At 46.0% G+C, this 11,229-nt stretch overlaps 1 protein-coding gene across 7 annotated transcripts in view; it reads right to left on the bottom strand.

Annotated features, from left to right (window-relative positions):
- The window catches only part of LOC133395988 (juxtaposed with another zinc finger protein 1), a 28,971-nt gene extending 17,886 nt beyond the window's left edge, over positions 1-11,085 (bottom strand). For 5 of the 7 annotated variants that reach the window (XR_009767305.1, XR_009767306.1, XR_009767304.1 and 2 more), the window contains exons 1-4: positions 10,789-11,085; positions 3,579-3,651; positions 1,638-1,843; positions 233-402 (exon numbers count right to left, since the gene is read on the bottom strand). Coding sequence is in view for 3 of the 7 variants with exons in the window: in XM_061665355.1 (XP_061521339.1) it covers positions 233-402; positions 1,638-1,843; positions 3,579-3,651; positions 10,789-10,936 (597 nt within the window). In the remaining 4 variants the exon portion in view is untranslated. The remainder of the gene's footprint in view (positions 1-232; positions 403-1,637; positions 1,844-3,578; positions 3,652-10,788) is intronic. The other 2 variants (XM_061665356.1, XM_061665357.1) reach the window with 1 other exon arrangement.
- Between the last annotated feature and the right edge of the window lie 144 nt (positions 11,086-11,229).

Raw genomic sequence — 11,229 nt, 5'->3', positions numbered from 1 at the left:
CTGCTGTTTTTGTCTTCTTAAAGGGTTCCTCACTACACAGTCATGGGACAGTAAAGTTCCCATACTGGCCAATAAATTAAAACCTGAATGAGATTTTTGTTTGCTGTTGCGTTACAGAATATGATATCTCGAATTTCAATCATGACATCAGTGTGGTTTCCTTTTTATTTATAGAGGCGACATGTGATATTTGGATAACGTCCACAAAACCATGTGGGCTCTGCTCTCTCACCTTGTATCTCTTCTTGCAGCCCGGCACTGGGCATGCAAACGGCTTCTCTTCCCCGCCGTTCATGCACATGGAACTGAGGATGGACTCAGAGCTGATGGCACTTTCAGTGGTCCACGACTCGTCGCTGTCCGACTCCTCGTAGTCGACCTCCTCTTCGTCGTACTCGCTGCCTGTTAACGTATGTGTTTTGACGTTAAAATAGATGAGTTGTCTGGCTTTGGGAAATAAGAGGTGACGTTTGAGCCACTGAGAACAAGAGTGGGCCAACTCCGTTTTGGTCATGTCAGTTTGTTTCCAATTTTGACATAACAGGGGCAAGCCATTATTGCACTCTGCACTCTTCTTGATTCATCTCCCATTTCTTCGATGGCCTCACCCATGAAACCAGGCTTCCCCCTCAGACAATGAGTAAAGCTTTAGTTTGGGTGCCAGTGCACTTGCATGTTAGTATAAGTGAATGTTAGTTACCATCTTTCATGAAATATTGATAGTTAACAGATGTTTGGACTTAGACCACTATTACACTAAACATGATTAAATGAAATATTAAATACTATACATAATTTATGATTATTATTAAATAGTAAATACTTTTTTATTTGTTTACCTACAGTGGTGCCTTGAGACAAGTTGAATTCATCCCATGAGCATGTTCTTAACCATTACCATTCATTTGTTCCATGTAATCATTGTCCCATACTGTATATCCCTCCTGCAAAATGACAAAAATGGCATTAGCCTACTCTAGTTCTCAGTGTCTCATTTTATTTGTTATTTACCCACTATTGTGTGTGTGTGTTTTGGGTTAGTGCACCACATGCTCGCACAAAACAACAAACAAACAAAAAACACCTTGTGCATGTCTCCACTCTCATGTGCCTGTGAGTCAAAGTGCAGGATTGGCACTTGGAAGGAGATCATTAAGTGGGAGTGATCCCCCATTGCTCAAGCTGGAAAAGTACTCTGGAGAATAGTTTCCACTCATGTGCGCGCACGCACAAACACACACACACACACACACAAGCTGCCACTGGCCCCCCACCATCACGCAGGAAATGCTGCACCTCAGCATGAGGAAATGGATGGTACCCTGGCACATGTTGAAATGCATGCATGTGTGCATAAAAGTGCAGACCTAACACTACGTTTAGGAACCATTTGGGCTGCTTCTGAGCTGTGCATGTTTATACACACAGCATGACAGCTGCAGTGTAATTAGAAGAGTGATGACTGGTCTGCTCGCTGCAGGAGCCTTTATATTGAACAGGCGCACACACACGTACACACTGTCAACAGGGGTAAAAAGAAAAAGCTCATCTTAGTATTGTGTGGACTAGCTAAAATGTCCACACAAAGACTACTCACACATTTAAACAGACACACAGGCGCACGCGCACACACACACCTGTCATACCTGTCGGCGTGCTGCTGCGGAAGGAGGAGGAGGGAGTGATGGGGGGCGTGACCGGCGGCGTCAGGTTGCCGCTGGTGTGGCGAGGGGGCGTGGCCGTGCTGTTCCTCGACACTGCGCCCGTGATGGACAGTGACAGTTTGGGCGTGGCCTTCTTCTTCATGGTCTCCTGTTCCCGCCGCGCAGCGTCCGTCATGAACCTGATGACAAATGAGTCACCGGTTATTGACTAAATCTGTTTAAAAAAAAAAAAAAAAATGTATTCGGAATAACTTCTTTGGACAAGAACGCTCTGAATAGTTTCATTTCCAAGTCGCAAGAAACTGCGGAAAATTCCATGCTTCCAATAGTTCAGTCAAGGCCCTACTTTCTGGTCTTAGATATACTGGGTGTCCGCAAAAATTTTGGGTGAGGGTAGGTTCCATAGAAAACAGAAAACACTAACAGATTTCATGAAAACCATGGCTTCACTTACAGGTGGTACACCCTGTTGATGAAGTCAGTTCCGTTAACTTTCTACTCCTCAAGTAAAGATACAACGCGGAGCTTGGTTTATTGAAACAAAATCAGATCCAGATGCTAAGCGAAACGACAGGATTAAGTATGGTAGATATCCTCCATCACCTTCATCAATTTGTACATGGCACAAGAAATGTATGGAGACAAGATCAGTGTTAGGGGTGTATGAAATGAGGCAAAAATAGTATCTATTCGGGCAGCACGGCTGATGACTGGTTAGCACATCTGTCTCACATTTCTGAGGACCCGGGTTCAAATCCGGCCTCGCCTGTGTGGAGTTGGCATGTTCTCCCCGTGCCCGTGTGGGTTTTCTCCGGGTACTGCGGTTTCCGCCCACATCCCAAAAACATGCATGGTAGGTTCATTGAAGACTCTAAATTGCTCGTAGGTGTGAAGGTGAGTGCAAATGGTTGTTTGTTTCTATGTGCCCTGCGGTCGGCCGGCGACCGGTTCGCCCGAAGTCGGCTGAGATTGGTGTCAGCACGCCCGCCAGCCTAGTGAGGATAAGCGGTACAGAAAACGGATGGATAATATCTACTCATTTTGTAATAATTTCCACAGACGTGTATTTATTTGCTTTTGTACATTCTTCAATTGAATTACATGGACTAAAGTATTCGGACCCCTGGCCGTTGCGTCTACAGGAAAAGTGGAAAAATGAGGAAAGCCCCTATGCGGCTAGAGGATCTTCTCGTGTTCTGGAGTTCCAGTTTATCCCAGAGTGTGTTTGGAGAGATCTCTGCTCTTCTTAACTGGAGCATACCTTTACGACGCTTGCTTTGTACAATGGCAAGACAGAAGGACAGTCCAGGAAGATAACGTAATGACCAATCCGTTAAAGGTGTCGCCATATGTCCATATAGTGTAGCTACTGATTACTGTAATGAGGATCTTCATCATCTTTTTCAAATGATGGACACTAAAAGCCGCTAATACGAGTGTGATGTGATCTAATTAAAAGCTGAACAAACTGGCCTGGAAAATACATCCCACCATCAAAACATCATCTGGGGACTACAGATGACATTTACAAGCTTGCCATTTGAACAATTACATCCCCCAAACACACACACAAAAGAAACTCACTCTCTCCTTCAGCCACAGACATATTTCTCCATGTTGTGGCCCAGAGTGACTTAAGGGGGGCATGACGTATCGGTTTGCCACACTGCAAACAAACAAACAAAACACACACACAGGCGCGCAAGCAGTCATCCCGAGTCAGGCGTCTCATGTCTTCTGTGGTTTTTCTCTGCTGGTCTGTGGATGAGTCACGACATTGTCGATGGGAAGACACCGTCATTTGGACGCCCCCCCTCCCCTCCCCCTCCCCTCCCTCCGGCAAAAAGAACGCACACAAAGGCGAGATTGGCATCGGCGGCGCGACGCTGCCGCCTATAGACGGGCTGACGGTACCTGTTGATGTAGCTGAGGGCCAAGTAGGTGGGCTGCTGTTGCTCCTGCTTCTCCAGGACCCGAGGATCTGTGTCTGAGACAGAAAGATTCCACGTCAATCAAGGGGCCTTATCTGTCCTCCCTGCCTGATAAATTATTGAATCGTTCACCACAGCGGGTGACAACAAAGCATCCAGTCATGGGTGTCCATGATGCCCTCTGTGAATACATCATTAGGGCCTTCCCAGACTTTGTGTCTTTAGAGTTTCCAAAAAAAATAATTTCACATGGGACTAAAAGAGACAAAAGGGTGCTGTGATGAATGTATACAGTGTATTGCTAAAACACACAGAAGCTCTTGGGGGCGACTTCCACTGCCCGAGGGGAGCACCAGTAACTTCAAAAAAAAAAAAAAAATTCTGCCTACCAATCTTCCTGAGAAACAAGTGAAGGGCAGGGGTAGGGGCCTGCGGGTGGGACTACTGTGACGTGCCAGCGCCATCAAGTGTTAAACATGGGAACGCTCGAAGGAATCCAAAGAACCATAGCGTGCTAGGCTGTAGCAGTACATGACACGTAATGCCTGTCAGATGGATGTGATCAAGAAGTTGGACCATATCATTGCAACTGTGAACAAAACACACCCCGAACACTCCTTTCCCAGCTTTTCCAACGTGCGCGTCTGTGTGTGTGTGCATGCGTGCCGACCATCTTTGGTGTTCAGGCGTTCACACCTCATAATTACCAGAGAAAGCAGACATCCCACAGAGCGGGAGAACACCGAGGAGACTGGCAAACAAGAAAACAAACCCAGGAAAAGGAACACACTACAACACACTATGCTGTTGTACTAATGAGGGTGGAAAAAAATTACCAGATCAATGGCTTTTTGGTTCACTTGTAAGTCAAGGTACCACTGTACTTACTACTTCTTTACTATGATGCCCTCACGTGTGAGAAAGGAGAGCCATAGTCGCCCGTGCACTTTTTTTTGTAGCCGTTTATTGCTAAAGGTACAGTAAAACACAATGAGCGCACTGAGGCACAAGCTGCTGTCGCCACCACTCTCAACCGGACTCTCACACGCAGACTCGACGACGTCACACGGCAACCCACCAGGCCCCGCGCCTCCAAGAGGCACATGCGTGTATACAAACACTACAATACGTACAGTATTACCTAGACATTTTTTTTGCTTGCAATTTTTTAAATATTCAAATGTTAAATTTGCGTGGAGGAGTAAAAGTATAGTATATATTTAAAAAATATAATAAAATAGTTGGTCTCTCAATAACAGATTTTCTCCAATTGCGGGTGGGTCTGGAACGCATCCATCATGATAAACGGCGGTTCAAAATATGGCAAACCGGCGACGGGGTTTTACGCGGATATGACGCCTGTGAGGTGAGCCAGGTGCGCGGACGCTGCCGTGTTAAATGTGCGCCGCGTTTACAACGTCCGCTCGCCTCGCAGCACAGGAAGCTGACGGGCAAGGAGGGGAGCTGCGTCTGTGTGCGCTGCTCTTAATATGTGCGACTCACTCCGGTCACTAACTGAGGGAACACCGATGCTAAGGGGGGAAAAAAGCACTTGTGATGAGCAGAGCAGTTGTACCCTGATGCAAACTAAACTGCAACCACAATAACAAATCCATCCATTTTCTATAGTGCTTGTCCTCAGATTCTCAAGATCTCATGCAAAAAGAAGTGAGCAGCACTCAATGCAAACTGTCTCGTCAGCGGCACACTAGTGCCCCCTGCTGACCCATTACAGTGTGTGTGTGTGACTGTGTGTCTATACACGTTTTTTGAAAGCGGGCCAAGAATGCACAGCTTGTTTTGCAGGCTGCTAATTAAGCCACACACAGCATTTTAACGTGTTTCTCAAGCAGCAGGCAACCGGATGGAGGCCAAGAAGCGGGAATGTGGGAGGGGTCTAAGAAAAAAAAAAAAAAGAGGTAAACTTCCCTGTAATTACACTCCGCGGTGCATGGCGTGGATTCGGGGGCCAGGCGACTTCCGCCACGCGATGATGTGTGAGCTCGCGTGCATGGTGTGAAAAGAGAGCTTCCACAGTTCCGCTTCGTGGATGCCAGTCCACTAATTGCTCTGCTACACCCTCACAGGTCATTCAGGAAGTAGTGTGGCACATGAGAGAGACACACACACACACACACACACACACACACACACACACACACCCTTTCCCATGTCACACCTTCCCAAAGTGGATGCAAAACAATTTAGCTTTAGAGGTAAATGGATACTGTGGCTAGATTAAAAGGTGAATCAAAGCGAAGTGGTCACTTGCCAGGACCTTTGTAGTGATCTTGAATGCATTTTGAAAAGAAGTATAGAGTGGGTGCGTGTGTGTCCCCCTCCCCCCATATTGCAACTCATTGCTCACCCCCCGCTATACCACAGATTTTCAAGTGATCGTTTTAACAGTATACAGGCAAGTAGAGATTTGGAGTTACGCGCTTTCAGTGCAGTACTATCTTGTGCTGCAAAGTGTCGGGCATGACTGAGGTCTACTGGGAGAGATGCGCTGAGAGCAAGAAGAGGCAGCGATGGTTCCCTAAGCTTCAGTAATTGTTGTTGTTCCCACAGAGCAGAGGAAAATATATGCCCTGTGAGTATTGTTGAATGCTATATTTGTATGCGTTGCTTCTCCGTGTGTGTTAAAGTAGCTGTGAAAGTGTATAATTACCGTAACTTCCATGCTAATTTCTATTCTCTTGTCTCTGGCTTTTCACATATGTTAGCATTACGTTAGAGGACTTTCCATAGACAAAATGACATGGTTTGGGTAAATATTTTAGTGATAAAATATACAATGTTTTATTTTATTCTCTTGTTTTATGGGTCAGTTTTACAGTAAACTTCAACTGGGAGTGACAATAACTTGAAGCATGCACACTTTGGCTCCTAATGTATTTGGAGAACTGTGTGAACGAGAGTGCGACAATGGGTGCTAAGTGTACTTTAAGACTTTTTAGTATGTTCTAAAAAAAAATGTTTCAAACATGTTGAACCATAAAAAAAAAATTGTTTTTTTCAATTTCAGGGCACAAATAAAAAAAGATTCACACCAATGGACAGTTTAGAGTCTTCAATTAACCTAACATGCATGTTTTGGGAATTTGGGAGGCCACATTCGAACTGATTGTATTTGACTTTGGAGGTTTTTTTTGGTTTTTTTTGCAATTGCCAGGTGCCAAATATGATCTCACACAATATGTAAGTATTGCGAGGCCTCACTAACTGTTGATGCATAAAGATAATCGGCACAAAGACAAGTAAGAACACAGACAATATTTGACGTAATGCTCATCAAATTGCAGCGTATATTCAGCGAGAACAAAGACGTTTGGGATTTCCCTGCTTTCGCCCGGAGTGTTTTTCTCGGTTTTAATCTCTCGCGCGCTCCGCGTCTTTGTGCTGCTTTGTTGAGGTTGCAAGGGCATGTTGGTGCGCGTGTAGGTGACACACAAAGGTGCACACAGGCAGATAGGCCTGACATCATCACATTCCTCAGACCTGACCTATTGGGACAACAACTAACGCGGTCCTGCGAAACCAATTTCCTGCTGAATCTAAACAGCAGGGGATATGTCATTGCAGGGACGTTATCTCTTTTTTTTTTTTTTTTTTTTTGTTGGATGAGGTAGTCAACACATATTAACCGCTTCTCTCACGGAAACTCATCTGGTGTTTACTTACATGTGTGCAACAGGCTAGGGTTTGCTTAACTGGAGGGGCCGGCAGCGAGGAATGTGGCACAGGCCAGGTTGCACCACAAGAGGACAGTATTGTCAAAAGAAATGCTTTTTGGGGGCACATGCGCAGTACAGCGTTTCTTTTTAGCACCTTGACCAATTCAATGACACAGTATTTTCTGAACGATTATTTTTCCCCCCTCACTTGTTTGATGTATTGCAGTACTATCCTAACATAACTTCATTCTTATAAACCACCATATTACCAATCTTACCACTTTATTTGATCTTGTAATATGACAGATTTAAAACTCAAAACATTTCAAATATATTCTCATAATTAAGACTCATCTTTTTCTTGCCTTATTTTCTCATTTTCATCAAATGAGGAGCTTTTACTTCATACATACAGTACAATGCACAATGGAACGTATTCACAGCGCTCCACTTTTCCCACATTTTGTTATAGAAAAAGTTTATTTAAATATGGATGAAATTATTTCTGTTTTTAATTGTAATTCTACACACCACGCACCTTAACTGGCGTTTTAATTGGGGGGGGGGGGGGCTATATTAAAAATAAAAAAACTAACAGATCATATGTATATAAGTGCTATTATAGAATTTCAAGGAGAACATTTTCATTTTGGAATAAGGCTATTCCCCCGCCAAAAAAAGAGGAACTTGTAAGCCCTGTGAAGACTTTCTGGATGCACTGCATCTCACATAAAAAGGAGCTGCTTCGTCACACTCCCACCTCAGCCCCCTCCCATCTGTCTCTCTCATAGCTGCGCTAACTGATCTGTGAAAGCTATTGATTGAACTTGGTGCTCTGGAGGCCGCTGATGACCAGCTGCGGCATTAAAACGGGCGGAGTGGGTGGTCATTAATCGGACTGGTAAAGGACCTCTCTCTACGGTTGATGGCTGCGGGCTCAAAGGTCAAACTATGGGGCAGATGTGGGTAACTGATAGCTGAATTAGGTGACTGAGGAGAGGATATCGATCCATTCTTTTTTTATATGTATACCACTTGTCCTCAATAAGGTCGCAGGGCTATCCCAGCTTACTTTTTGGCGACAAGGCAAGGTACACCCTGCACTGGTTTCCAGCCAATCTCAGTAGAGAGCAAATCGATCCTAACATTTTTTGAATGTCTAATCATATGCTCTACATAGCCACAGGCTGGATTATCAAGTAAAGAATGTCAAAGCTATTCACAGATTCCCTCCGTTTAACTCAGAGGATGAAATAAGTAGCACACATCGTGTGTAGCCCACCCCCTCCCCACTGTTTCCCGGCCCATAAACACATCGTCTGTTCTGGCCGCAAAGTGGTGTGACATCACATCGGGTGTCCTAACCCCTACTGACGGCACGGCCGTGCTCTTTGTGGACGAGACAGCAGGTGCGCGAACTCGACGCCAAGGCACTGCCTCCCTGACCCCTTTTAGAGGCTGCCAGTTGCCATAGCGACTGGCTCCGTGAAACCTCCAGTCTGCGCCCACTGTCATCCACTCCTTGCTTCAAACAACACGAATAGTGATTAGCGCTAATCATCTTTGTTACGCATGATTGAGTGCTGTGGTGTAAAGTGGATTATTTCAAAACAACTTGTTTCGTCTCATACTCTTACGAGCATTACTGATAATGTTGCCTTACTGATGACAAAGTAAATATCAGAAGGGAACTGAAAGCTGAGCAGCACGGTGGATGAGTGGTTCGCTTGTCTGCCTCGCACTTCATAGGTTCGGTATTCAAATTTTCAGCTCCAGCCTTCCTGCACGTGCTCTCCGCGCTTGTGTGGGTTTTCTCCGGGTACTCTGACTTCATCCCATATTCCCAAAACATGCAATGTTAGGGCAACTGAACACTCTAAATCAGTGTTTCCCAACATTTATTGAGCTGAAGTACATCTCGACCCACACCACCAAACAAAAATTTTCCAAAAAGTATACAGTGAACCCCCGCTATTCGCAGGAGATGGGACCAAGCCCTGCAGCGAATCATTGACTGTTCATCCTGTACTGTAAATGCTGATGAATGCCACAAGATGGTGGCATAGGACAACTTTTGGCTCAATGAAGCGCCTCAAATTCGGCATCAAGATTCCAGCAGATGGCGCATACAATACTGTTATTACACAAATGGTGAATAGATTTGATTTTCAGCAAATAACGGGGGCATAACCCAGTTTCCCCTCAAAATATGCAAATGTCCACATTTGTGCATGCCGAACGGTGAAAATGAGCGGGTTCACTGTATAATGATGGTAGACAGGTTAAGTGTACCTTCTGCCATCTAGTGGAAAAGCATTCAATTGTTGTGCCTGTCACAATAGGTCGGTGGCACAGATTGATGAACAAAGATGCCGTGACCGACCGTAAATTTGCCATTTAGCATTGTGGAATTCACCTATTGGCTGATTTTGTGCTCGGGCCAAAGCAATAATAGTTTTTACTTTTACTTTACTTGTAATGCTGACGACGTGAGTTGAGTTTCTTTTAGACAAAAATGGTGTTTTGCCACAATCTTGTGCCATCTTGGTATTAAGGAACCACAGTATGTTGAAGTGAGTTGATGAGTTTCAATTTGGCAAAAAGTGCTTTGCAGCCATCTTGTGGCCTCTATAGGCAATTATAAACTTTTTTGGTAGGGGTGGGGGGCATTAATCACTTGTGGATTTTTGCTATTCATGGCAGAGCTCACTCCCTCGCCCCTGTACAATACAGTATTTGTGGTAAACATGTTTTCCCTTCGGCACACCTGATGACCTCTCATGGAACACTAATTGGGTTAGGAATCACTGCTCTAAATTGTCCCAAGGTGCGAATGGTTGTTTGTCTACACGTTGCCTGCAATGGACTGGTGACCGGTCCAGGCTGTAAGTACTCTCTACCCCGCCTCTCCCCCTAATCAGCTGGGATGGGCTCCAGCACCCCCCTGACCTACATGTGGATGAGCCCTATCGAAAATGTCTGGCTGGGTGGAATTGCGAGCCTGAAGGCAGTCATCGCTTGCAGGCTGCAGGCAAACTTAATGAAAGGTGCAACAAGTTGAGACTAGTGCATTGGTGGGTGGAAACCAAAATATGAGTAACACACCGAAAGTGACCAAAGTGACACCAAGCCCCACATCAAAACACTAGAAACCACAGCACTAGAAATGTGTGATTTGGTAATGTGCACAAACACCTGGAGCAGACGTGCTCAATACACAAGCCGACTCGCATCAGGCCCGTCGTGATAATCATTGAAATGTTAGCTGGCAAACCGCTGTCTGCTCCGTGTGCTATTTACAGTCATGTGCAGCTCGGTGGAAAATAACAAAATACTGTCGCTAAAGAGCGCTTGACTTCGTTTTGAACGTAATACAAGTCCGGTGTTAAGCAAAAAAAATCAAAATCAAAAATGTACGCAGCGGGAATAGCGGAACCCGAGCCGCGCTAACTAGCTAGGAGGTGAGCTAGCAGCGGCTAGCTAGTTAGCTCCGTGCCCCCACCTAGGCCGACTCACCGATGTGATTGTCCTCGATGTGAACGATGAGCTCGGCGAGAGACTCGAACTGGAGCCCGCAGCCTCCGAACCTGCAGGAATTGGAGAAGAAGGAAGCGGCGGCGATGCCCGTCATGTTGTTTTCACCGGTGGGGGCGCGCTGGTGCATTCACCGGGCGGCGGGGTTCTCGCGGGAGCCGGAGCGGTGGAAACTAGGGAGGCGGGCTGGCAGGGAAGGCTTCGGGTCCGGGGAGGGAGCGGGGAAGAGTGCGGAGCAGACACCGGGGCGGCCAGACAGGACAGCGGCGGACGCAGCTGGGAGGCAAGCTAGGCGGAGGGTGGGTGGGGGGTGGGGGCGTTGGCTGCCTGCCTGCCTGCCTGCCTGCCTGGTGGCGGCTACGTCATGACCTGCTTACCTGTTTGCAAGTGTGATATCATGAAAACACACCGCTTTCATCAATC

This window comes from Phycodurus eques, chromosome 20 (assembly GCF_024500275.1).
Source record: "Phycodurus eques isolate BA_2022a chromosome 20, UOR_Pequ_1.1, whole genome shotgun sequence".
Classification (NCBI taxonomy): Eukaryota; Metazoa; Chordata; class Actinopteri; order Syngnathiformes; family Syngnathidae; genus Phycodurus; species Phycodurus eques.
The sequence above is the reverse complement of the archived record's forward strand: the minus strand, read 5'-3'. Positions and strand labels throughout refer to the sequence as shown.